This window comes from Phyllobates terribilis, unplaced genomic scaffold, assembly GCF_046119375.1.
Source record: "Phyllobates terribilis strain yellow unplaced genomic scaffold, ASM4611937v1 Scaffold_8__6_contigs__length_399053987, whole genome shotgun sequence".
In the NCBI taxonomy this organism is placed as follows: domain Eukaryota; kingdom Metazoa; phylum Chordata; class Amphibia; order Anura; family Dendrobatidae; genus Phyllobates; species Phyllobates terribilis.
In genome coordinates this window covers 206627935-206653786 of record NW_027362768.1, presented here as the reverse complement: position 1 = coordinate 206653786, position 25852 = coordinate 206627935, and the positions used below count along the sequence as shown (strand labels likewise).

General features: G+C 51.1%; 1 protein-coding gene across 5 annotated transcripts in view; it reads left to right on the top strand.

The window, feature by feature from the left end:
• MKNK1 (MAPK interacting serine/threonine kinase 1) overlaps window positions 1-25852 on the top strand; it is a 67150-nt gene that overhangs the window by 18571 nt on the left and 22727 nt on the right. For 2 of the 5 annotated variants that reach the window (XM_073644056.1, XM_073644055.1), the window contains exons 6-11: window positions 8502-8588; window positions 9915-9970; window positions 10158-10253; window positions 13928-14122; window positions 14704-14868; window positions 14980-15023. In XM_073644056.1, coding sequence (XP_073500157.1) covers window positions 8502-8588; window positions 9915-9970; window positions 10158-10253; window positions 13928-14122; window positions 14704-14868; window positions 14980-15023 — 643 coding nt within the window. Of the gene's footprint in view, window positions 1-8501; window positions 8589-9914; window positions 9971-10157; window positions 10254-13927; window positions 14123-14703; window positions 14869-14979; window positions 15024-24419; window positions 25831-25852 lie in introns of those variants that run through there. The other 3 variants (XM_073644057.1, XM_073644054.1, XM_073644052.1) reach the window with 2 other exon arrangements.

Genomic DNA, 25852 nt, shown 5'->3' with positions numbered 1-25852 from the left:
GGACCTCAAAGAATTGAATGTTCATGTCCGGACCCGGAAATTCCTTATGGAGTCTCTTCGCTCTGTCGTGGCGGCCCTGTCACAGTACGATTTCTTGGTGTCGATCGACATCCGCGACGCCTATTTGCATGTCCCTGTCCCTATCGGCAGGGCTCACCAGCGCTTCCTGCGTTTTGCCATAGGTCAGGCCCATTACCAGTTTGTGGCCCTACCATTCGGGTTGGCCTCTGCGCCCAGGGTTTTTACAAAGATTCTGGCGCTGCTCATGGCGCTCCTTCGAAGGCAAGGATTCACGATTCTCCCCTACCTGGACGACCTGCTAATTGTGTCGCCCACAGCGGAGGAGGCGGTGACAGCTCGCGATCTCTCCCTTCAGCACCTGGAGGACTTCGGGTGGCTGGTCAATTAGAAGAAGTCGTCATTGGAGCCGTCGCAGTCAATCCTGTTCTTGGGGATGCATTTCGACACGGTACGGGCATTGCCACCTTGCGGGCTGCCAGAGGTCCAGCTACGACTAGGATTTATCACAGAACTTGGGAGGCCTTCTATTCATGGTGTTCTGGATCGTCAAGGAACCCGAGAGTTTTCCATTCCCAACTTCTTTGGCTTTTCTGCAATGTGGTTTGGCCAAGGGTCTGGCATTTGGTACCTTGCGGGGTCAGGTATCTGCACTATCCGTACTTTTTCAGAAGGCTATATCCTCGCGCAGGGACGTGCGTTCTTTTTTTCGCGGGGTTGCACGTCAGTTTCCGCCTCGGTGGGCGTTAGTGGTTACTTGGCGGCTCAATCTAGTCTTGGAGGCTCTTCAGCATGGGCCATTTGAGCCTATGGATTCAGCTACGCTTTACTTGCTTTCTTGGAAGGTGGCCTTCCTGGTGGCTGTCACCTCCTTGAGAAGGGTTTCTGAGTTGGCGGCACTGTCTTGCTCGCCCCCTTTTCTGGAGTTCCACTCGGATCGCGTGGTGCTTCGTACCCGTGGCGATTTTTTTTTTTTTGCCTAAAGTGGTGTCGCGTTTTCACGTCAATCAGGACATCGTGTTGCCCTCCCTCTATCCGAATCCAAAAAGTCCAAAGGAGCGAGCCTTGCACTCGTTTGGATTTGGTGCGGGCTTTGAAGTTCTATCTTACAATCACGCAAGGGTTTTGGAAGTCGGACTCTCTTTTTGTGATTCCTGCTGGTCGTCGGTGTGGTCAGCGGGCTTCCAAGGACAGTATAGCTCGGTGGATACGTTCGGCTATCCTGGAGGCGTACTGGCTCAAGGGCGAGCCTTGTCCGGTTAAGGTTCGAGCTCATTCCATGAGAGCTGTTGGTTCATCGTGGGCTCTTCATCAGGGGGCCTCGGCAGCGCAGCTCTGCAGGGCGGCTACCTGGCGCTCCGTTCACACTTTTACTAAATTTTATAAAGTGGATGTGAGTGCTTCCGCCGATGCGGCCTTGGGACGCAGGGTCCTGCAGGCGGCGGTGGTTTAGGTTATCTCTTTATCTAGTTTTGGCGCTTGTTGCGCGCTTACCTAAGTTGTTGGGGTGTTGGCGATTCTGCCACGATTTCCCACCCTTGAGTTCTGGACTGCTTTGGGACGTCCCACTAGTAATGGAGCTGTGTCTCCCTTCCTTCCCTTCTGCTGCTGAAAGACGGATTTTGGTAAGGCCTTACCTGTAAAATCCTTTTCAGCGAAGGAAGGAAGGGAGACACAGCGCCCTCCCAGGGCAGAAGTGCATTATTGTTTTCCAGATGCGGCGCGACTCCTCTCTGATGGCGGTCATCTGGAGTCGGCGCGCTACAGCTCTGTTCCAGCATTGCCAGCTCATCGCAGTTGTCAGGTCCAGTGAGTAGTGCCTGGGACTGTGTGTTCTTTCTGTTATATGCATAACCTGTTCTCTCGCATTTCTGAATTTTCGGAAGGGGTTGTGTTGTTCCGGTGGTGTTGTCTGCTCTTCCTTAGCTTGTGTACGGACTGAAGGACATGGGAGTAGGAGAAGCCTAAGCTGGAGGGGCCGGTCGTCACTTTTTCTAATCTGAGGTGAACTATCCTGTGGGGCTCTGTCTACCCACTAGTAATGGATCTGTGTCTCCCTTCCTTCCTTCGCTGAAAAGGATTTTACAGGTAAGGTCTTACCAAAATCCGTCTTTTCTAGCCATAATACAAATTCTAACAGTCTATTCAGTAGGACTATCAGCTGTGTATCCACCAGACTTCTGCACAACACAACTGATGGTCCCAACCCCATTTATAAGGCAAGAAATCCCACTTATTAAACCTGACAGGGCACACCTGTGAAGTGAAGACCATTTCTGGTGACTACCTCTTGAAGCTCATCAAGAGAATGCCAAGAGTGTGCAAAGCAGTCATCAAAGCAAAAGGTGGCTACTTTGAAGAACCTAGAATATAAGACATATTTTCAGTTGTTTCACACTTTTTTGTTAAGTATATAATTCCACATGTGGTAATTCATAGTTTTGATGCCTTCAGTGTGAATGTACAATTTTCATAGTCATGAAAATACAGAAAAATCTTTAAATGAGGTGTGTCCAAACGTTTGGTCTGTACTGTATATATACATTAGATCACACATATATATATATATATATATATATATATATGTGTGTCACTAGCACTAGACCATTTTCCATTTCAATCCTTTAGCATTGAGGGATCTTATGATACAACAATATCCGGAGAGCAGATAAATGGCCACAAGTTATCACTGACCTCATTGGTGGAGGGCAGCCATCCCAGTACAGTCAGATATTTAATAAGTTGAGTATATATATTATTCCCCTCTGGCCCCGTGTCGTCGGCCGTTAGTAGGATTTGTCGTTCTCGTGCGGCCGCTCCTGGAAACGCTCCACTATCTGCTGATTTCTGAAGAATACTTATTAGCTTCTATTTTCAGATTATTTTTTTTAACAATGAAATTTTTATTGGAGTTTTTGAACAGAACATCGGAGAAGGGTATCAGGCACATAGGATGCGACATTTAGAATACTATAAAGCATCTGAGAGAATATAGCAAGAAACTTCTAGAGTCATGAACCTGGGGAACAAGAGAGGAAGGGCAGCCGAATATACCCCAACCTCTCAGTAGGGGAGGAAACAAGGAATGGGTGTATTCTCCAAAATCAATACCGTCAGAAATCATACGCAGAAAAAAAAAAAAAAAACTAAAGTTTTTACAGTTTCCACGGAAAAGCAAAATATGGTACACCGGTAACAGTGAACAAATTACACCTAAGATTTTTGGCTATGAAAAAGTGCTTTATCTTCCGGCCATGCGCACCACCGTTGTTGGGTCTTGTCTTTTTTCGAAGCATCCCATGACAGAATGATTTCATAAGAGTTATAGGAGTCCATTCTCCACCAGATGTCGTCCATTGATGGAGCAGAGTGGGATTTCCACTTGGAGGCCAGGGCTTGTCTGGCCGCAGTTAATACAAAAGAGCCGAGCCATCTGTTCTTGTACGGGAGGTCGGTAATGCCAATGTTCAGTAGGGCCAATGCTGGATTCATTGGGACATCATTTCCCGCACAGGATGATAATATCTTAAACGCATCTTTCCAAAAGCTATTTAGTTTAGAACACGACCACCAAGAGTGCAGAAGTGTGCCTATTCCTCCACATATTTTCCAGCATAAGGGAGATGTTCCCTGGGATAGGTGAGCTGTACGGTTTGGGGGTAAATACCAACGGAGTTGGATTCTTTTTTGCAATTTCTAGGTGGTTTATGCATGATGAACTTTTAAGGGGCCATGATAAGGCTAATTGCCATTGATCAAGAGTAAACGAAGTGCCCGAGTCCGATTCCCATTTAACCATGTACGGGAGCTTAGTATTATTAGAGGGAGAATTGAGAAAGTTATATGCTACCGAAACACCCCTGGAAAATCCTTTCTTCCCCAAAACAAAGTGTTGTATTGTGGATGGAGCCAGCCGCGACACAATTGTTGGAGAAGAAGATGGAAAACTCTTCAGTTGAACCTAGGAAAAGTGAAGATTACCGGGGAGTTGATATATGGAGGATAGTTCATCAAACGTTTTGATAGAACTAGCTGAAAACATAGACTGCAAATTAGGAATGCCGTAATCTACCCAACGGCGGAAGTGGGAGAGCGGGACCACCAGATCAACGCTCCTAAGCGAGATATATTTCAACGGAATGTGTATAATCTTTTTAAAAATCATCTCTCTACATTTTAAGAGCGTGTGTCATTATAGGGAGGGAGCAGGAATTCTGCCTCCAACATGAGTCTAGTGGAATGAAGTTTGGTATCTAATTTTTCCATTTGAACCCAAGAGAGATTGGACTTAGTGTCCCACCACTCTCTAAGAGCGTCAATCGTGCATGCTCTATAATAGAGGTGGATATTCGGTAGTCCCAAACCTCCCAATTTATAGAACAGCAAGGAGCTCTGGAATCTGGATTTTTTGCCACCCCAAATAAAACGAAGTAGTAGAGCTTGGATTTCGTCTAGTAGTGTTTTTTGTATGGGAAGTGGTATACATCTTAAGATATAGAATTTGGGGTAAAAAGGTCATTTTACACGTTTGTATACGGACCATACAAGAAAGTTCTAAGGTGCTCCGTCTTTTGAGCTCTGGTTTGATTGAATTTAGTAGCTCTGAAATATTTTTAGTGACTAAGTTTTTTGAGGGGGAGACTAGGTGAATTCCTAGGTAGATAATGGAGTTTTTAGCCCATGGAAATGACAGTTTTTTTTTAAATTGGAAATTAATCCTGGGGGACAGCCAATCGTGAGGGCCATTGATTTCGCGGAGTTCAATTTGTAAAGGGATACTTCTGAGAACTGAGAGAGGATAGACAGCCGTGCTCGGAGGGAAGTTTTGGGGTGTGTTACAGAGATAATTACTTCATCCGCATACAGACCAACTGGGTGAGCCACGGACCCCATTTTTATTCCAAAGATATCTTTACAAGTACGAATCTCCTGCGCCAAGGGTTCCATTACCAATGCAAAAATTGCAGGCGACAACGGGCACCCCTGGCGGGTTCCATTCGAGATATGTAACCGTTCCGAGCTAAAGCCTGCTGCTAATACCTTCGCACTCGGGGAGGCGTATAACGCCATTATATCCTTCTGTATGTGTCCAATTAACCTGAATTTAGTCAAGACTGCTTGGAGGTATCCCCAGTGTACTCAAACGCTTTTTCTGCGTCCAACGAAACGAACACACTGGGGACCCCAGATTTTTCTGCTCTGTGGATCAGGTTTAGAACCCGTCGAGTGGCGTCTCTGGCTTGCCTCCCCGGCACAAAACCCATTTGATCTGGCGCTACCAGCTGAGGGAGGACCGTATTAATTCTTTGAGCTAGGATCTTAGAGTATAATTTAAGATCACAGTTCAGGAGTGAAATAGGTTGGAAATTCTCAGGTTTATTTGGGGGTTTGTCTGGTTTTGGGTGGGTAACAATAGTCGCTTCCAAGAATAATGGGTTGATTTTACCCTTGCCTCTCCAGTGTAAAAACAGTCGCTGCCAGTATGGGGATAGCTGCTCCGAGAGCAGTTTATAAAATCCGTTAGCAAAGCCATCTGGCCCTGGAATGGAGTGGAGTTTAGACGCTTTAATTGCACTTTTTATTTCACCAGCCTGTATAGGCGAGTTCAATGATTCAAGTTGGGATTGTGAGATTTTCGGTAAGTCTATAGATTTTAGAAATTGTTTTATATCTGGAGTTGAGGGATGACGGATGGTATGGTCCATGTTCAGATTGTACAAATGAGAATAAAAGTCCGCAAATGCGTTGGCAATCTCTATTGGGTCATAAATTTTATCCCCGTTCGGCTGGAGCAAATGGTCAATCCTCCCCTTAGCAGTCAGTTTTTTTCACTCTACGGGCAGTACAGCGCTTGCTCTATCACCCAAAGCATAGTATTTTGCTTTAACCCGCTTTAGATTATGTTCATAGTTGAATAATAAGAGTTTCCGAAGGTCATTTCTACTCTCCAGTAAAGCATTATTAACTGCCGGGGTCTTGTTTTGTTTCTGGTTGTTTTCCAAAATGTTAATTTTATTGATGACCGATGACACTTCGCACTCTCTGCCTCTTTTCTCGTGAAGCCAATTTTATACATAAACCTCTCATAAAGTCTCATCGAAAACTTCTCCATTGTCATTAATTTCGAGAAAATGTTTCAGTTCATTAGAGAGATTTTCCTTATTATGAGCAGATTTTAAAAGAAAAGTATTCAGACGCCAGGTAACCGCAGAGGGTGGACCGCCGATAATTGGGGCATGATCGGACCAGGTTATCGAACCTATATGTGAGGATTTACATAATGGTAAGGCTGTTCTATGTACTAAGAAATAGTCTATTCGAGAAAGTGATGAAAATCTAGGGGAAAAGTACGTATAGTCCCTTTCGTTGGCATGATGGTATCTCCAGACATCGTGGAGAGCTTCTTCTGATATAATACCTTTAAAATCCTCCAGACCCATGGTTCGATCCAAGTCCGTGTCTAAATCTCTAGATACAGGGGCGTTGAAATCTCCGCAAATTATCAATGGTCCCTGAGAGACGGAACAAATTTTTTTAAGAACTTTAGAGAAGAAAATTGTTGGTTTTTTTATTAGGGCTATATAAGGTCACAATCGTGTATTGGGAATTATTTAGTAAACAGGATAGGACTATATATCTCCCTCTGGGATCAGTATAAAGGGACAACATGGAGTATGATATGTTTTATGAGTATCACAACACCCGCTTTTTTATGTGGGGCATTAGCCAGAATTATTGTGGGGAAGTGAATGTTGGATAATCTAGGTGCGTCTTAGGAAAGCAAATGAGTCTCCTGTAAACAGATGACTTCGCATTTGGATGATCCTATCTCTTTCCAAAGGAGAGACCTCTTAAAGGGGGAGTTTAAGCCCCTCACATTCAGAGATAAGATCTTAATGCCTATCGTGGGGTTCAAAGTTCTCGAATACAATCAAAGAATAAAGCATTTGTACATCAATACATATTCCTGGCATGGAGAGAGGTAGAAGAATACAATATCGTGTATCTGGAGAATAGGGACCCAATGGTTGAAGGTTAATTAACCAAACATAAACACATTTAGGGAAAAGATAAAATAGAACAACTAAAAACACATATATGGAACAAATGTCCAAATGATGGCGAACCATCTGGATATACGCTATCGAGTATTCAAAGAGTACGGACATAACAGAAGAGGACGGCCGAGGTTGTCAGGACCGTACTCCCGTGCCGGAAGGCAACAGAAGGAAACAGCAAGTACAGATTCAGAGATTAGAGGTGACTCCTAAAAAGGGAAGATTGCTGACCTCAACGATTTACACTGATCCAATCAGTTGGATTTTTTATGCTGTTGCTCTGTGGGGAGAGGTGAAACAAACCCCTCCAGAAGCAGCTTCCATTTGGCGAGTTGTTTTTCTGCATGTCGCGGTGATAGGCAGACCACCACGTCATCCTCTTTACTGATGAACAGTTTGACCGGGTGTCCCCAGCGGTAGGGAATGCCGACCTTTCTCAAAATTGCTGTGTAAGGAGCAAGCTCCTTCATTTTGCTAAAGTGGCGGCTGACAGATCTTGAAAAATAGTGATCCCTTGAAACGGAGCCGGTAGATCTGGTTTATCTCTGATGCAGCGTAGAAATTATTCTTTGATGGTGTTAGTGAATCCTTGCCAGAGTCTCAGGGCAGTGAGGGATTTACATGTTTAGGTTTAGGAACCCTGTGAATTCTGTCCACCACCAACTCAGAGTTAGATGCGTCTGGGAGTACGGACTGCAGCAGATTGTGAAAGAATTGGGATAAATCAGAGTGTTTAACGCTTTCAGGAACCCCACGAAGTCTCACGTTATTCCTACGAGACCTGTCCTCCTGGTCTCCCATTTTATTTCTGAGATATTCTGAGGTATCTTTTAGTTTGTAGTATGCATCGACCAGAGAGTTGTGAGAGTCCGCAAAATCCACCATTTTGTCCTCTAACCGTGAGGTACGCTCCTCCAGGTTTCTCACCTCTTTTTCTCACCATTTGTTTCATGTCATCTTTCAGAGACTTGTGCAGAGTGCTCAGTAGTTCTTGCACCGTGTTTTTGGTTAGTGGAGCATCTGCAGACCCTGGGTCCTCTCCCATAGTTGAACTTTCACGGGAGGAGCGACCCAAGGGTGACGAGGAGACTCGCTGGGATTCGCTCAGATTGGATGTAGAATGTGCCGCTCCCCGTGAGAAAAATCCAGTCAGTTTAGTAGGGGACGCTGTTTTACGAGGTCTGCCCCTGGTCCTTTTTGGTTTTATTAATGGGATCAAGATATAAGAGTATTAAGCGTGTTCTCTGTCTTGGGGTATGAGCTTATCTTCACTGCTCTCTGTGAGTAGAAATGCGTCGTACCGCTTTTATAGAGGTCTATGCAGTAGGAGTCACCTCATCTTGGGGGTAACATAGTGGGTTAGGCACCGGACAGAGTCATGTTACTATATATTGGGAATGACTTGGTGTTATCTACTTTTCCCAGAAGCTCCAGCAGATGGCAGACTTGCGTTAGAAAACACAGGGGAAGAATCTGACAGCCATAGCGTGGAGACTACAGCTTGTATCATAGGTAACTCCACGCCGCTGTCTCCAGGGGGACGGAACCGCGGTATAGGTAAAAAACAGTGTGGGGTCCAACCCGTGTGGGGTTAAATTACACTTACAGTCCTGGCCCATCTAGCCCTTGTTGTGGAATGAGGAGCGGAGTGCTGCACAACGGCCTCTCAAGAGCTCCGGACTCACACCCGACGTCTCCGCTGACTCCCGACGTCTACTCGGTGTTGTTCCCGGTAGGTGAAGCGATAAGCATCTGGGGATGGCCGAGAGAGGACGCGGGTGTCAGCAGGAGCGTTGCTCCACACCTCCGTCTCCTTCGGCCTTCACACACACCCCTCTATTTCCAGATTAGACTCGGGGTCAGTATTGGTCACGGTTTGTCTTTCCTCTATTCCCGCAGCCGCCTGCGTCGCTCCCATTCTATCTTTTTTAGTGTCTCATTAAATTTTTGCCTGAAATTCACTTTCTTTAATTTATAATAGTAATTTGCAAGTGTTGATGAGCGATGTCCGGGTGATTGGCAGCAACTAGGGTAAAGTGAAGTTTATGTTATTGGACACGAGTAGTAATAACACTGGTACAAAGGCCTCCGCCTCGAGTGTGGCCGTGCGGGGGCTCCGCCTTCGCCGGCCGAGTGTGGCCGTGCGGGGGCTCCGCCTTCGCCGGCCGAGTGTGGCCGTGCGGGGGCTCCGCCTTCGCCGGCCGAGTGTGGCCGTGCGGGGGCTCCGCCTTCGCCGGCCGAGTGTGGCCGTGCGGGGGCTCCGCCTTCGCCGGCCGAGTGTGGCCGTGCGGGGGCTCCGCCTTCGCCGGCCGAGTGTGGCCGTGCGGGGGCTCCGCCTTCGCCGGCCGAGTGTGGCCGTGCGGGGGCTCCGCCTTCGCCGGCCGAGTGTGGCCGTGCGGGGGCTCCGCCTTCGCCGGCCGAGTGTGGCCGTGCGGGGGCTCCGCCTTCGCCGGCCGAGTGTGGCCGTGCGGGGGCTCAGTCTTCGCCGGCCGAGTGTGGCCGTGCGGGGGCTCAGTCTTCGCCGGCCGAGTGTGGCCGTGCGGGGGCTCCGCCTTCGCCGGCCGAGTGTGGCCGTGCGGGGGCTCCGCCGGCTGAGTGTCTGGCGGGCTGTGTGTCATTTTTTTAAGATGGTTCAGATAAAGTTTACAATTGTGATCTGTTCGGCCTCATACACAGAAGATCTGGGGAAGTTCTCCAAATTGTTTGTTTTTTTTGTTTGTTTTCCTCCATTTTGTTAGTTTATTTTTATTCCCACTTTGACTTCTTCTTTTTCCCACCTGCCTAACACTTGTGCACAGTTTTGTGTGTGACTTCCTTTTTATTTCTTTTGTCGTTTAGGGATCGCACATCGAGATCTCAAACCAGAGAACATCCTGTGTGAATGTGAAGATAAGGTGAGGAGATGAGGGCTGATGTCTTACGTGCCGCCGCCGCGTGCCCTCCCCTCCTGCCGCCGCCACGTGCCCCCCCCCTCTGCTGCCTCCGCCGCGTGCCCTCCCCTCCTGCCGCCGCCACGTGCCCCCCCCCCTCTGCTGCCTCCGCCGCGTGCCCCCCCTGTTGATGTGTCCTCTGCTTTTATAGGTGTCGCCTGTGAAAATCTGTGATTTTGATCTTGGAAGTGGCATGAAATTGAACAGCGCCTGCACGCCGATCAGCACCCCAGAGCTCACCACGCCGGTAAGTCCAGGCCGCCGATCAGCACCCCAGAGCTCACCACGCCGGTAAGTCCAGGCCGCCGATCAGCACCCCAGAGCTCACCACGCCGGTAAGTCCAGGCCGCCGATCAGCACCCCAGAGCTCACCACGCCGGTAAGTCCAGGCCGCCGATCAGCACCCCGGAGCTCACCACTCCGGTAAGTCCAGGCCGCCGGTCAGCACCCCGGAGCTCACCACTCCGGTAAGTCCAGGCCGCCGGTCAGCACCCCGGAGCTCACCACTCCGGTAAGTCCAGGCCGCCGGTCAGCACCCCGGAGCTCACCACTCCGGTAAGTCCAGGCCGCCGGTCAGCACCCCGGAGCTCACCACTCCGGTAAGTCCAGGCCGCCGGTCAGCACCTTGGAGCTCACCACTCCGGTAAGTCCAGGCCGCCGGTCAGCACCCCGGAGCTCACCACTCCGGTAAGTCCAGGCCGCCGGTCAGCACCCCGGAGCTCACCACTCCGGTAAGTCCAGGCCGCCGGTCAGCACCCCCGGAGCTCACCACTCCGGTAAGTCCAGGCTGCCGGTCAGCACCCCGGAGCTCACCACTCCGGTAAGTCCAGGCCGCCGGTCAGCACCCCGGAGCTCACCACTCCGGTAAGTCCAGGCCGCCGGTCAGCACCCCGGAGCTCACCACTCCGGTAAGTCCAGGCCGCCGGTCAGCACCCCGGAGCTCACCACTCCGGTAAGTCCAGGCCGCCGGTCAGCACCCCGGAGCTCACCACTCCGGTAAGTCCAGGCCGCCGGTCAGCACCTTGGAGCTCACCACTCCGGTAAGTCCAGGCCGCCGGTCAGCACCCCGGAGCTCACCACTCCGGTAAGTCCAGGCCGCCGGTCAGCACCCCCGGAGCTCACCACTCCGGTAAGTCCAGGCCGCCGGTCAGCACCCCGGAGCTCACCACTCCGGTAAGTCCAGGCCACCGGTCAGCACCCCGGAGCTCACCACTCCGGTAAGTCCAGGCCGCCGGTCAGCACCCCGGAGCTCACCACTCCGGTAAGTCCAGGCCGCCGGTCAGCACCCCGGAGCTCACCACTCCGGTAAGTCCAGGCCGCCGGTCAGCACCCCGGAGCTCACCACTCCGGTAAGTCCAGGCCGCCGGTCAGCACCCCGGAGCTCACCACTCCGGTAAGTCCAGGCCGCCGGTCAGCACCCCGGAGCTCACCACTCCGGTAAGTCCAGGCCGCCGGTCAGCACCCCGGAGCTCACCACTCCGGTAAGTCCAGGCCGCCGGTCAGCACCCCGGAGCTCACCACTCCGGTAAGTCCAGGCCGCCGGTCAGCACCCCGGAGCTCACCACTCCGGTAAGTCCAGGCCGCCGGTCAGCACCCCGGAGCTCACCACTCCGGTAAGTCCAGGCCGCCGGTCAGCACCCCGGAGCTCACCACTCCGGTAAGTCCAGGCCGCCGGTCAGCACCCCGGAGCTCACCACTCCGGTAAGTCCAGGCCGCCGGTCAGCACCCCGGAGCTCACCACTCCGGTAAGTCCAGGCCGCCGGTCAGCACCCCGGAGCTCACCACTCCGGTAAGTCCAGGCCGCCGGTCAGCACCCCGGAGCTCACCACTCCGGTAAGTCCAGGCCGCCGGTCAGCACCCCGGAGCTCACCACTCCGGTAAGTCCAGGCCGCCGGTCAGCACCCCGGAGCTCACCACTCCGGTAAGTCCAGGCCGCCGGTCAGCACCCCGGAGCTCACCACTCCGGTAAGTCCAGGCCGCCGGTCAGCACCCCGGAGCTCACCACTCCGGTAAGTCCAGGCCGCCGGTCATGTAAAAAAAAAATCCTAAGAAGAATCATTTCAAAACTTTTTCCCTCTGTAATGTCCCCCGTAATCTGTACAAATTCATTTAGGAACAAACTGAAAACAATTTTAAAGGTGGAAATAAAAACAGCCAAACTCCAATAATGTGGTTGCGTAAGTGTGCACACCCTCTTACAATCAGGGATGTGGTTGTACTCAGAATCTGCCAATCACATTCCCCCATGTTACACAGTAGTCAGCGCTCGGCCGCCGTCATTTACAATTATTCTGATTAACCCCAGAGAAAGTGTCGCTGCTCTCGGATGATGTTTCTGACACTTTTTGGTAAATAGTTGACAACACAGCAAAGGATCTCATTGTGGAAAGTTGTCAGTCAGGAGAAAGGACAAAAAGATTTCCCAGATATTAGATCCACCATGGACAATGTGAAGACGTCACCAAGAAGCACAGTGACATTACCCAAAACTGGACGTCCCTCAACATCAGAGAAAAGACAAGAAGAACATTGGTGCTGGAGGCTGCAAGAGGCCGACAGCAACATTAGAGGAGCTGCAGGAGTTTCTGACCAGTCCTGCATGTGACCACAATCTCCCGTATTCTTCATATCTCTGGCCTGTGGGGTCAGGGGGAGACGGAGTCAGTTTGTTGCGAAGAAAAACATCCAGGCCAGTGACTTTCTGCCAAATCCTCCAGCCCGTCGGCTAGAAGGGAGGAAAAGCATTGACTGAGGGGAACATTTTGTCCATAACTTCAAAACGTACAAAGCCAACACTGGTCCTCACCAGAAGACTCCCATTCCCACAGTGAGGCATGGCGGGGCAGCATTGTTCTTTATTACTGTTTTTCAGCAACCAAAACTGGGGCTTTAGTCAAGATGGAGATGATGATGGACTGTTCCCATATCGGTCAGTTTTGCTTGAAAACCTTTCGGCCTCCACTAAAAAGCTGAAGGAGAGGAGGAATGTCGCCTCTAGACAACGACCCCAAGTCACCGCCAAATCACCAAAAGGACGGCATCATCGGAAGATGGAAGTTCTGGAACATCCGAGCCCAAATCTGTGGTGACCTGAAGAGGGCACTGTACACAGGAGATGCCCCCACAATCTGACACGTGGCGCTGCTGCAGGAGAAGCCGCAAAGATCCCCCAATTCTATATGGACCCCGACCGAGAGACTGAACACCGCCAGAAATACACAGGGGACTGCAGCAAGGTATTGGAGTAAGGGCGTGAAGATTAATGCAACGACATTATTTTATCTCCCCTCATAGACTTATTCACTGCCATTGATGCGTCTATATGTATCACACTGGCTGACTAGTCTCCCTGCAGCGACTCCTCGATGCCAATGACTGACAAGTCTCCCTGTACTCTCCCCGGGAGAATCTGCCGCGGACCCTCTGTCCGCCTGCTCTCCTGCACAGCTCTCCAGCCGGACGGCTTTTAAAGTGTTTATCTTTGAGATGTTCCAGTGATATCACTCATACAGCCGGTATCTGTGGCCTGGAGACCACGGGCGGGGTCCCTCTGCGCCCGGGGCCCCCTTTGCGCTCGGGGCCCCGTCATATTTGCTACGTCGTTGATTCACTGCTGGTCAAGTATTTGGTTTCTGATTTCTCAGCCCCAGGCACATAAGTCTTCGATCCTGCTCTGTGTCTCACGCTCTCCACCAGGTGGAGCTCTTAGGTTCAGTTCTTGTTCTGAACCAACCTGCAAATGAAGGGGGTCTTGCGTTCAATTATAATAAATTGCAGGTTTACGGCCCCCCAGGGTACGAGGGGCTGTCGCACGCGGCAGGTTCGCAGCCCCCCAGGGTATGAATAGGAGTGACTTCTACCCTCCTGTTTTAGTACTCTGGGGTTGACCGGGCTGCAGTTGCCTGTGATCTGTCTTTTCAGTGCGGCTCTGCGGAGTACATGGCCCCGGAGGTGGTGGAAGTCTTCACAGAAGAAGCGACCTTCTATGACAAGCGCTGTGATCTGTGGAGCCTGGGGGTCATCCTGTACATATTGCTGAGCGGGTATCCTCCCTTTGTGGGACACTGCGGGACGGACTGTGGCTGGGACCGAGGAGAAGTGTGCAGAGTGTGCCAGGTAAGGACCGAGGGGGGCTGAGGGGTGGTGGCAGTACCGAGGGGGGGGGCTTCAGTACCGAGGGGGGGCGGCGGTGGGGTTGAGGAGTGGTGGCGGGGCCTAGGAGAAGTGTGCAGTGTGCCAGGTAAGGACTGCAGGGCCGAGGAGGGATGGCGGCGGGGCCGGGGTGGGGAGGGGCGGCAGGACCTAGGAGCAGTGTGCAGGTAAGACTCCAGGGCTGAGGAGGGATGGTGGCAGCTTGACAGAGGGGTGGGGGGGGGGGGGGCAGAGCCTAGGAGAAGTGTGCTGTGTGCCTGGTAAGGACCGCAGGGCCGAGGAGGGATGGCGGCGGGGCCAGGGTGGGGAGGGGCGGCGGGACCTAGGAGCAGTGTGCAGGTAAGACTCCAGGGCTGAGGAGGGATGGTGGCAGCTTGACAGAGGGGTGGGGGGTGGGGGGGCAGAGCCTAGGAGAAGTGTGCTGTGTGCCTGGTAAGGACCGCAGGGCCGAGGAGGGATGGCGGCAGGACCGAGGAGGGGGGCGGTGGCGGGGCCAAGGGGTGGCGACAAGCACCATGTTTACTAGCGTGACGTTTACTTCCTAGAATAAGCTGTTTGAAAGTATTCAAGAAGGACACTACGAGTTTCCTGAGAGAGACTGGGCGCACATCTCCAGCCAGGCCAAGGACCTCATCTCTAATCTGCTGGTACGTGATGCCAAGGACCGGCTGAGTGCTGCCCAAGTTCTTCAGCACCCTTGGGTTCAAGGGGTGAGTAATGTGTTCCCCAGTCCACAACCTGCCCCCTGGCACCTGCAGGAGGCGCTCTGACACCACCACATATGAAGAATGAATTTCCTTATTGAGTCTTTGTGTTTTCAGGATGCTCCAGAACGAGGCCTGCCAACACCTCTGGTTCTTCAGAAGTAAGTGCTACCATGTGCATGATCTCGGGGCTGCCGCTTTCTCCGGCTTCTTGTGGCCACATGGGGATGGGGGTTACTAAGTGAATGTGCTAGAATTCTGACTTAACCCCTTAATGACATATAACCTCCAGGGTACGTCCTATGCCGGTTCTGTGCCTTTGATGCGGGCTCACAAGCCATAACCTTTTCTCCCGATGATGGCTGTAATAATCGGCTATCATCTGCCTGTAATGCCACGGGTGTAACTGGGGGGCGCTGTTGTGTGATCATGCAGTGCCCATAGGTTGCCATGATGGCCAGGGGTCTGCTGAAGACCCCTGAGCCTGTTGTGACTACTCCTGTGAAGGCCGGGCTGTGTATAGTAGAAGCGATCGGATGACAAATACAGTGAAAAAAATCAGCTCAAATCCCCTTTTTACCCTCATTACAAACTAAGAAATGAAAATCTGCAGCTTTGATATCGCGGCGTTTGTGGAAGTCCAGTCTATTATCCAATGGGTAAACGGTGTAATGAGTGAAAAATAAGCGGCCGCCGGAACAGGACAAGTAATGGGGCGACAACGAGGCGACGGCGGGGCGACAATGAGGCGACGGTGAGGTGAGGCGACGGCGGGGCGAGGTGTTCAGTGAAGACTTTCCCATCACAGAGGAAGCAAGAGCTGGAGGTGGGGCTAGAGACACAGCCCCTCGTATCGACACAGCCCCTCGTCAGTAGCCGTTCAGCTATGTAGATGGGCAGGGGAGGAGTTCTGCCTTTAGCCTTGCCCCTAGCGCCTCCCTCCCATCTACATAGAACCTCATCAGTAGCTGCTCATCTCCTGTGTTGGGGGGAGGGGCTTTGGCTCTAGCCCCGCCTCCAGCTCCTCCCTCCTCTGTGATGGGGAAGTCTTCACTGAACACAGATTTGACCCCAGATGATGGCGGATCCGTCCGGGAGGAGCCGATCTCGCTGATCACATTCATTATAAAGCTTCTTATTTATTCGGTCGCCCATGACAGCACCACGTGAGAGAGAGGATGCGCCCATCAAGGACCGGAAACCTACAGGTTAAAAAGGGCGGCCCTCTCTTCCCGCCTCAGTTTAAGTTTCCTTTCCATGATGGGGGACCTTGCAGGCTTACCTGCAGAAGATGGACTCCTGTCCCAGAGAGGGCCACAGCAGGTGGTCGGAGACGCCACGGCAGGGCTCAGTGGGGCGCCTCCGTGAGCGTTGCGGCGGGCGTGACATCGCCTCACGGGAGGTAGATGTCCGCCAGGTGTGGGGCCGCTAGCGGGCTTCCCCCCCCCCCCCCCCGCTGCAGCTTGCAGGAGATCCAGGTCGCGCCGGCGGTGCACGTGACGGGCGCGACCTTCTGACGCGACTTCCGGTGCGCCGGGCAGGAAGCCCTGTGACGTCACCGGAAGGGGCGGGGTTCGTTTGAATTTTTTGGCGCGAGCAGCTGAACGCCGGGGGATTGAGGACCTGGCGGCGAGGAGCCCACCTGGATCCCACCTGGACCTGGGGAGGAAGACCAAGGAGCAGGTAACGCCCTCCTGGGCAAAAAAACAAACAAAAAAAAAAAAAAAACACACACCCACACATGGTACCGGTATGGCCAGTATATAAAGGGTCTGGTAACATACAGAGGTGCTTCCCAGCCCATTATTACAGTGTAAGCTATGGAAGATTCACAGGAGCGGTCACCTAGGCAACAACATCTGCTGCAGGAGCAGCCCTCTGGGGGGCCCTCACAGCTAGTGGCGCAGCGTCATTCCCGGCTAGGGTCTGGTCGTGCAGCTAGAAGAGCTACCACTAAGAGCAGGAAGGAAGGTCCGGTGCGGCGTGATTCCTCGCCATGCATGCTGGATTCTTCTGCTTCTACGGTACCGAAGGTTCTGTGGGGTGAGTGGAATCTTCGTGAAAGTTCTACTAATGTTTCCTCCTTCTTTCTATCTATGACTTTCTTTTAGAGCAAGAAATGTTCCTCGAAGTCCAAGCACAGAGAGTGTGCCTTATGCAGCTGTCCACTCCCTGATTCTTATAGCAAAAGGTTGTGTCAGCTTTGTATCAGCAAAATGATATCGGAGGAGACCCCAGATTTTTCCCTAGGCCTAAGAACTTTAATAAGGGAAGAAATAGGCAAAGCATTGCAAGGTTCAGAGTCTGGGCATATTCCTCAAGAAACCCAGCCGGGTTCAGACTCTGAGCTATCGGTCGCTTCCTCCTCCGCCTTCTCTTCCTCTGATAGTGAGCCAGATAGACAGTGTTTCCCCCTGAAGGAGGTCGATGCCCTAGTAAAAGCCGTCCGATCTACAATGGGGATAGTGGACTCGAGGGTAGAGAAGTCAGCTGAGGATGTTATGTTTGGTGGTCTGGGGCTAAAGAAGAGAAGGGTCTTTCCAGTAAATTCAAAGGTGAAAGACCTCATTGATAAGGAGTGGAGAAAGCCTGACAAGGAAGGGTAGTGTTCCTCCATCCTTTAAAAGGAAATATCCGTTTGAGGATGCTATGTGTTCCTCCTGGTTAAAAGCACCCAAGCTGGATGTTGCTGTTACCAAAGCAGCGAAAAGAACTTCCCTCCCGTTCGATGATATGGGTGCATTGAGAGATCCCCTAGACAGACGGGCTGATGCTTTCCTGAAAGGGGCATGGGAGATGGCTGCGGGAGCACTGAGACCAACAGTAGCAGCTACCTGTACGTCCAGAGCCCTGATGGTGTGGCTTGAACAGCTAGACAGTCAGTTGAAGGATGGGACTTCTAGGAAAGACATTATTTCTTCCCTTCCACTGGTTCAGGGGGCAGCAGCTTTTCTTGCTGATGCATCTGTGGACTCGGTGAGGTTGGCAGCAAAGTCAGCAGCACTGTCAAATGCGGCTCGGCGAACCTTGTGGATTAAAAGCTGGCCAGGGGATTTACAGACTAAGTCTAGACTGTGTACAATCCCGTGTGAAGGGGAATACCTCTTTGGTCAGACCATGGACGACTTATTGGAGAAAGCGGGGGACCCTAAGAAGGGGTTTCCATCAGTACCTCTACCCTCCTTTAAGAGATCGTTCCGGAAGAGGAAATTTTTCCTGAAGAGATATTTCAGGGAGCAAGACAAGTCTGATGGAAGAGGTCGAAAAGGTAGAGGTCTACTCTTTGGTCCGTCTCCAAAAATTGAGCAGAAGCCAGGGGATACACAATCAGCCCAGGTGGGAGGGAGATTGTCATTTTTTGTCCCAGCTTGGGAACAGATTTCTCATAGTAATTGGATTTTGAGCCTGATTAAGTATGGCCTTAAATTTCAATTTAAAGCATTGCCTCACAAAAGATTCATGGTTGTTCCCTCCAGTTCTTCCCCAGAACGCCAGGCTGCCCTCGTTTCGGAAGTACAAACCCTAATAAGAAAGCACGTCCTGATTGAGGTTCCGGAAGCTGAAAAGGGTCTTGGTTTCTACTCCCCGCTCTTCTTGATTCCAAAACCGGATGGAAGTTTCAGGACAATTATAAATCTGAAATCTCTGAATAATTTCCTTAAAATACACACCTTTAAAATGGAGTCTTTAAAATCCGTAATAAAGTTACTTTTTCCCCACTGCTATATGGTAGTGCTCGATCTCAAAGATGCGTATTACCATATCCCAATTCATAGTGATTACCAGAAATACTTGAGGCTGGCCATTGAAATAGACGGGGTGGTTAAACACTTCCAATACACTGCACTCCCCTTCGGTTTAGCTATAGCCCCACGGGTTTTTACTAAAGTAATGGCGGAAGTTATGGCCCATATAAGAGAGGGACATTCTAATTATCCCTTACCTGGATGATCTCCTGATAGTGGGGAATTCGGTGGTTCAGTGCGAGACCCACCTGCAGGAGACCATGTCGGTCTTAAAGAGTTTGGGGTGGTTTCTAAATTTAGAAAAGTATAGACTATCTCCACTCAAGGTACAACAATATCTGAGGGTCATATTAGATTCCAGGAAACAGCTATGTTGTCTTCCAGAAGAGAAAATTGATAGAACCCGGGAGTTAGAAGGTTTACGTATACATTGTTCTACCATGTCACTCCGTAAGGCCATGTCACTATTGGGAACCTTCACCTCCACTTTTCCTGCGGTTCGTTGGTCACAATTGCATTCAAGAGCCTTTCAGTGGGATGTGTTGTACAATAACGCAGCTTTAGAGGGGCATCTAGACCGTAGGTTTACGCTAGGTCCTCGTGCCATATGGTCCCTTCGTTGGTGGTTACGACAAGACAATCTTGCTAAAGGGGTTCCCTGGGAATGTAGTCCAACTGCAGTCTTGTCCACTGATGCAAGTGCTACAGGTTGGGGAGCTCACTTTGAAGGGAAATTAGTGCAGGGAACCTGGTCAAGCAGTGAGCAACAGTTGTCATCTAATGTTAAGGAGCTTCTGGCGGTGCAGCATGCGTTCAACGAGTTCCAGCATGTCCATGTACTCTCGGACAATCAAGTCACGGTAGCTTACATAAACCACCAAGGGGAAACCCGCTCAAGAAACTTGATGAGGGTAGCGAACGCACTTTTGCTGAAAGCCGAAGATCACTGTCTCTCTCTTTCGGCTACTCATCTAAAAGCCAATGAAAACATCACAGCGGATTTCCTCAGCCGTACTTCTGTAAAAGAGGGAGAATGGTCCCTAAATACACAAATATTCTCCAGAATCGTAGAAATGTGGGGCCTTCCGACTGTGGACTTATTCGCAACAAGAGCCAATCGGAAAGTGGAAAATTTTTGTTCCTTAGACCCCAGAGAAGGACCCCTGGCAGTGGACGCCTTTATGGTTCCCTGGAGATTTCCTCTGGCATATGCCTTCCCTCCCATGATCCTGCTCCCAGCGGTGATAAGAAAGATCAGGGCAGACCGGGCCACAGTGATACTCCTATGTCCCTTTTGGCCCAAAACACCGTGGTTCCCTTGTCTCCGGAAGATGTCCATATCAGATCCCTGGGTTCTTCCGGAGATTCCGGACCTCTTCACTCAAGGGCCACTTTCCCATCCTCCAACCCCGAGTCTACATTTGACGGCGTGGAATTTGAGAGGGTGTTATTGACCAACAAAGGATTCCCCGCAAATGTAGTGAATACTCTCCTGGCTAGCAGAAAACCTGTTACCACCCGTATTTATGCCAGGACCTGGAGGAAGTTTCTGTCTTTTGCAGAAGTTAAGGTGGAGGAGGGGCCCCCTATTGGGAAAAATCTGGAATTTCTGCAGCGAGGCTTAGAATTAGGTCTCACTACCAGTACCTTGAAAGTACAGGTGTCGACGTTGGGAACTTTTTCTTCCAATATTGCAGATAACTATTGGATAGCCCGTTTTTTAAAAGCATCCTTTAGGTGTAGACCCATTACCAAGGTAAAGATGTCTCCCTGGGATTTGAATTTTGTCTTAGATGCCTTGACCAGTCCTCCTTTTGAGCCACTAGATTTAGTCTCCCCCAAAATTATTTTCCTAAAGACGGTCCTGTTAGTAGCCCTAACTTCAGCCAGGAGAGTCAGTGACCTACAGGCCCTTTCAATATGCCCTCCATATACGCAAATTCTGGACGATAGGCTGGATCAGGTTTTAATATAATCCTTTCTTCCTAAAGTGGCCACTCGATTCCATAGAACCCAGGAAATAGTTCTCCCAACTTTTTGCTTTCCGCCCAAAAACCAAAAAGAGGAGAGACTTCACACTTTAGACCAGGGGTCTCAAACACGCGGCCCGCGGGCCGCATGCGGCCCCTGAGGCTGCTTTATGCGGCCCGCAGGCACAGACCCCTTGACGATCCCGACCTGGTCCAGGAGGAGCCGCCGACAGCAGCGCTGAATTGCCACACAGACTTTCCCAGCACTGCATTTCCAATGCCAGCCGCTGGCCAATCAGAGGCCAGCAGCTGATATCTGCGTGTCGGCGCAGCGAGTATGACGTCATTGCCATACGCAGCTATCAGCTGCTGGCCTCTGATTGGCCGGCGGCTGACATTGAAAATGCTGTGCTGGGAGACAGTCTCTGTGCGGCAATGCAGCGCTGCTGTCGGCGGCTCCTCCTGGACCTGGTCGGGATAGTCAAGGGGTCGGACTCTGTGGTGCCTGCGGGCCACATCTGCAGGAAGGACGCCGAGGGAACGGAGGACAGGTGAGAATCATCTTTTTTTTTTTTCTATTTTATGTGTGTGAAGAACAGCACAGGGGGCACATAGCCACAACATGGGGACCGGGATGGGGCCCAGAGCCACAAGATGGGGACCTGGATGGGGCACATAGCCACAAGATGGGGACCTGGATGGGGCACAGAGCCACAAGATGGGGACCTGGATGGGGCACATAGCCACAAGATGGGGACCTGGATGGGGCACATAGCCACAAGATGGGGACCTGGATGGGGCACATAGCCACAAGATGGGGACCTGGATGGGGCACATAGCCACAAGATGGGGACCTGGATGGGGCACATAGCCACAAGATGGGGACCTGGATGGGGCACATAGCCACAAGATGGGGACCTGGATGGGGCACAGAGCCACAAGAGGGGACCTGGATGGGGCACAGAGCCACAGGATGGAGACCTGGATGGGGCACATAGCCACAGGATGGGGACCTGGATGGGGCACATAGCCACAAGATGGGGACCTGGATGGGGCACATAGCCACAGGGTGGGGACCTGGATGGGGCACATAGCCACAGGGTGGGGACCTGGATGGGGCACATAGCCACAGGGTGGGGACCTGGATGGGGCACATAGCCACAGGGTGGGGACCTGGATGGGGCACATAGCCACAGGGTGGGGACCTGGATGGGGCACATAGCCACAGGGTGGGGACCTGGATGGGGCACATAGCCACAGGGTGGGGACCATTACTACAAGATGTTTTCCATTATTACTATATGATGCTAATTGTAAGACAATATTACTGTATGTGGCCAATTGGGGGAAATAAAATTGTAAAAAAAATAAAAAATAAAATAAAGCATGAAAAAATATTGGGCACTAAAAATGCTGTTTTATATGTAAACTAAAGTAAACACAAAAAAGTGCACGTTTATTATCGCCACATCCATAACGACCCAAGCCATAAAAAAATAAACACGGCAAAAATGTTCAAAAGGTGTATACAAAAAAAATGGTATCACTAAAAATGTCACATTGAACAAAGAATGCGGCCCCCCAAATTCAAATTTTTTCCATGTGCGGCCCATATACCCAGCCGAGTTTGAGACCCCTGCTTTAGACGTTAGGAGGTGTGTACTAAGGTACTTAGAAGTATCACGTGGCTTTAGAAAGGATAAGTCCCTATTTATTTGCTATCAGGGGGCTAGGAAGGGTTGTAAGGCCTCAAAGGCTACAATCGCTAGATGGATCAAGGAGGCCATTTCCCTCGCGTACTCCTCAGGGGATAAAGAGATACCGGAGGGATTGAGGGCGCATTGTATCAGAGCGGTATCAACCTCCTGGGCGGAGAAGACAGGGATTTCCATTGAGGAAATTTGTAAGGCTGCCACTTGGTCTTCTCCCTCTACTTTCTATAGGCACCATAGATTGGATCTGGGTGGCTCTGCAGATCTCACTTTCGGGAGAAGGGTGCTTCAAGCTGTGGTCCCTCCCTAATTTCCTTCTTCTCTGTAATTCTCTCACGTGGTGCTGTCATGGGCGACTGAATAAAGCCTTAGTTACTTACCGGTAACGGGATTTTTCGGAGCCCATGACAGCACCCGTATATTCCCTCCCTTCACTGGTGTTGTGCACTCCCGTAGAGTTGTTTTCTTTTTGTGCACCCTTGCGGGAAATTGATGAAAAGTAATGTACTTAATGTGATCATGTTTTGTTATAACTAACCTTGGCGGTACTCATGCTCTGTTAACTAAACTGAGGCGGAAAGAGAGGGCCGCCCTTTTTAACCTGTAGGTTTCCTGTCCTTGATGGGCGGATCCTCTCTCTCACGTGGTGCTGTCATGGGCTCCGAAAAATCCCGTTACCGGTAAGTAACTAAGGCTTTTCTTGTGCACTATTCATTTATAAAATAAGAATTACAACGATCGCTTAAGTAAAACAAAGCGCACCCGCGACTGTATGGTATCACCGTAATGGTGCTGACCTGGAGAATCATTGCAAAGTCATTTTTACCGTACAATAAGTGATGTATGAAAAAAAAAAAGAAATTTTCAAAAGAGTCTTGAATTGCAGGCTTTGATCACTGTTTCGCCACACTTGGAATTTTTCTCACTTTCCAGTTTATCACATGATAAAATGAATGGAGTCACTCAAAAGTACAACTTGCTCCCCAAAAAATCAAAAATAAGCCCGCACGCCGATGTCGCCGGAAAATAAAAAAAAAGTTATGTTTCTTGGAGTAAGAGGAGGAAATAACGAATGCGCCGAAACGAAAAACCGCGCAGTCTTTTAGGGGTTAAAGTGAATCTGTCTGCAGGTTTTTGCTATGTAATCTGAGAGTACCATAATGTAGGAGACCCTGATTTCAGCTGTGTGTCACTTACTGGGCTGTGTTCTGCTGTTTCAATACAAGCAGTGTTTTATCAGCAGGAGATTATCGCTACAAGACAACTTGGCAGGTGCAAGGTAGTCCAGCCCTCTGCACTGATGAGCTGTCACTATACAATGTACCCAGAAATCATTATTCCCAGCTTGACACCTGAGCTCTGCTGCATCTGAGAACACTGCTGTGACGGGTTATACACAGCTTGACACCTGAGCTGTGTTGCATCTGAGAACATTGCTGTGACGGGTTATACACGGCTCGACACCTGAGCTCTGTTGCATCTGAGAACATTGCTGTGACGGGTTATACACGGCTCGACACCTGAGCTCTGCTGCATCTGAGAACACTGCCGCGACAGGTTATACACGGCTCGACACCTGAGCTCTGCTGCATCTGTGAACAGTCCCGTGACTGGTTATACATGGCTCGACACCTGAGCTCTGCTGCATCTGTGAACAGTCCCGTGACTGGTTATACATGGCTCGACACCTGAGCTCTGCTGCATCTGAGAACACTGCCGCGACGGGTTATACACTTCTTGACGTCTGAGCTCTGCTGCATCTGAGAACACTGCCGGGACGGGTTATGCACTGCTCGACACCGGAGCTCTGCTGCATCTGAGAACACTGCCGGGACGGGTTATGCACTGCTCAACACCGGAGCTCTGCTGCATCTGAGAACACTGCCGGGACGGGTTATGCACGGCTCCACACCTTGCTGGAATCGGCTTTGTCCTGCCTCATGGTGCTTACAGATTACTTTTACTGTGTCCCAAGAATTGTAGGTTTTGCATCAGTTGTTTGTGTTTAAACTTTTTGCTCCTGGCGGAGCAGGGGGTATCCTAATACGAGGTGGCCGGGTGTGAAATGCTGTTACCCTGCGTGCAGCCGCTGAGGTGGTCTCGTAACCTGCCATATTCTTATTGTACAGGAACAGCAGCACTAAAGACTTGACCCTGTTTGCCGCTGAGGCCATCGCAGTGAAGCGCCAGCTTTCCCAGCACGACAGTGACCTGAGCGAAGATGGCGAGAGCTTCATCCAGAAGATTTGCTCCATGAGACTCTCCCCTCCCTCAAAGTCGCGCCTGGCAAAGCGGAGAGCACAAGCCCTGGCCAGTAAAGGCAGCGCCCTCTAGCTGCCATTCTGCAATGCTTCCATACTCTTTTTAACATTTTTGCCAATGGTTCTGATATCAGTACATTGGTCTTTTTTTTTAATAGAATTTTAATTTTTAAAGAGGACTTGTCACATTGGATAATGTTATCAATCTGTAGATATAGGGTTAATCTGCAGGTTAACTGTGTTATGAAGGTGCCCGGCTGCTGTCGTACAGGTGCGGCACTGATGCTGGGTGAGCTGTCCGGGCAGCCTGTGTGACTGAAAGCCAGCGACTCCCCGCCGGGAGGAAGAAGGCCGGTGTTCTCCGCACTTGTAGTACAGCGGCCGAGCACCTTCATATCGCTGTTACCTGCAGATCAGCCCCATATCTGACCCGATCCCTGTAAATAGCTGTGACCCTGAACTTCAGCCTCGCCCCGTGCCATGTGCGGACCTTTGCATCTGCCGTAGGGTGGTATCCGGGAAATGATGGAAATCCCGCCCCCCATGTAATGTCTATGGTCTCCTCCGGCCTTTCCCAGTCTCCGTCTGCCCTCGGTCTCCCCTGGCCTTTCTCCGTCTGCCCTCGGTCTCCCCTGGCCTTTCTCCGTCTGCCCTCGGTCTCCCCTGGCCTTTCTCCCCATGCCCTCGGTCTCCCCCGGCCTTTCTCCCCATGCCCTCGGTCTCCCCCGGCCTTTCTCCCCATGCCCTCGGTCTCCCCCGGCCTTTCTCCCCATGCCCTCGGTCTCCCCCGGCCTTTCTCCCCATGCCCTCGGTCTCCCCCGGCCTTTCTCCCCATGCCCTCGGTCTCCCCCGGCCTTTGTCCCCATGCCCTCGGTCTCCCCCGGCCTTTGTCCCCATGCCCTCGGTCTCCCCCGGCCTTTGTCCCCATGCCCTCGGTCTCCCCCGGCCTTTGTCCCCATGCCCTCGGTCTCCCCCGGCCTTTGTCCCCATGCCCTCGGTCTCCCCCGGCCTTTGTCCCCATGCCCTCGGTCTCCCCCGGCCTTTGTCCCCATGCCCTCATTCTGATTCTTGTCTATGTAGATAGCAGTTTTTGTTATTTATCACAGCCCTGCGGTGGGTCTGAGCCGCCTCATCTGCTCCTGGACCTAAACAGATATAATTTATATAATGTATATGGGAAGTTGGGATCTGAGCTGCGGATGGGTATGCTGGGGTCTCTGGACTCTTCCATCTCTGGAGGTCTCTGCCATTTTACACAGAATAAACTTTCAAGTTTTCATTTTGTTTAATTCTTTGTTTCA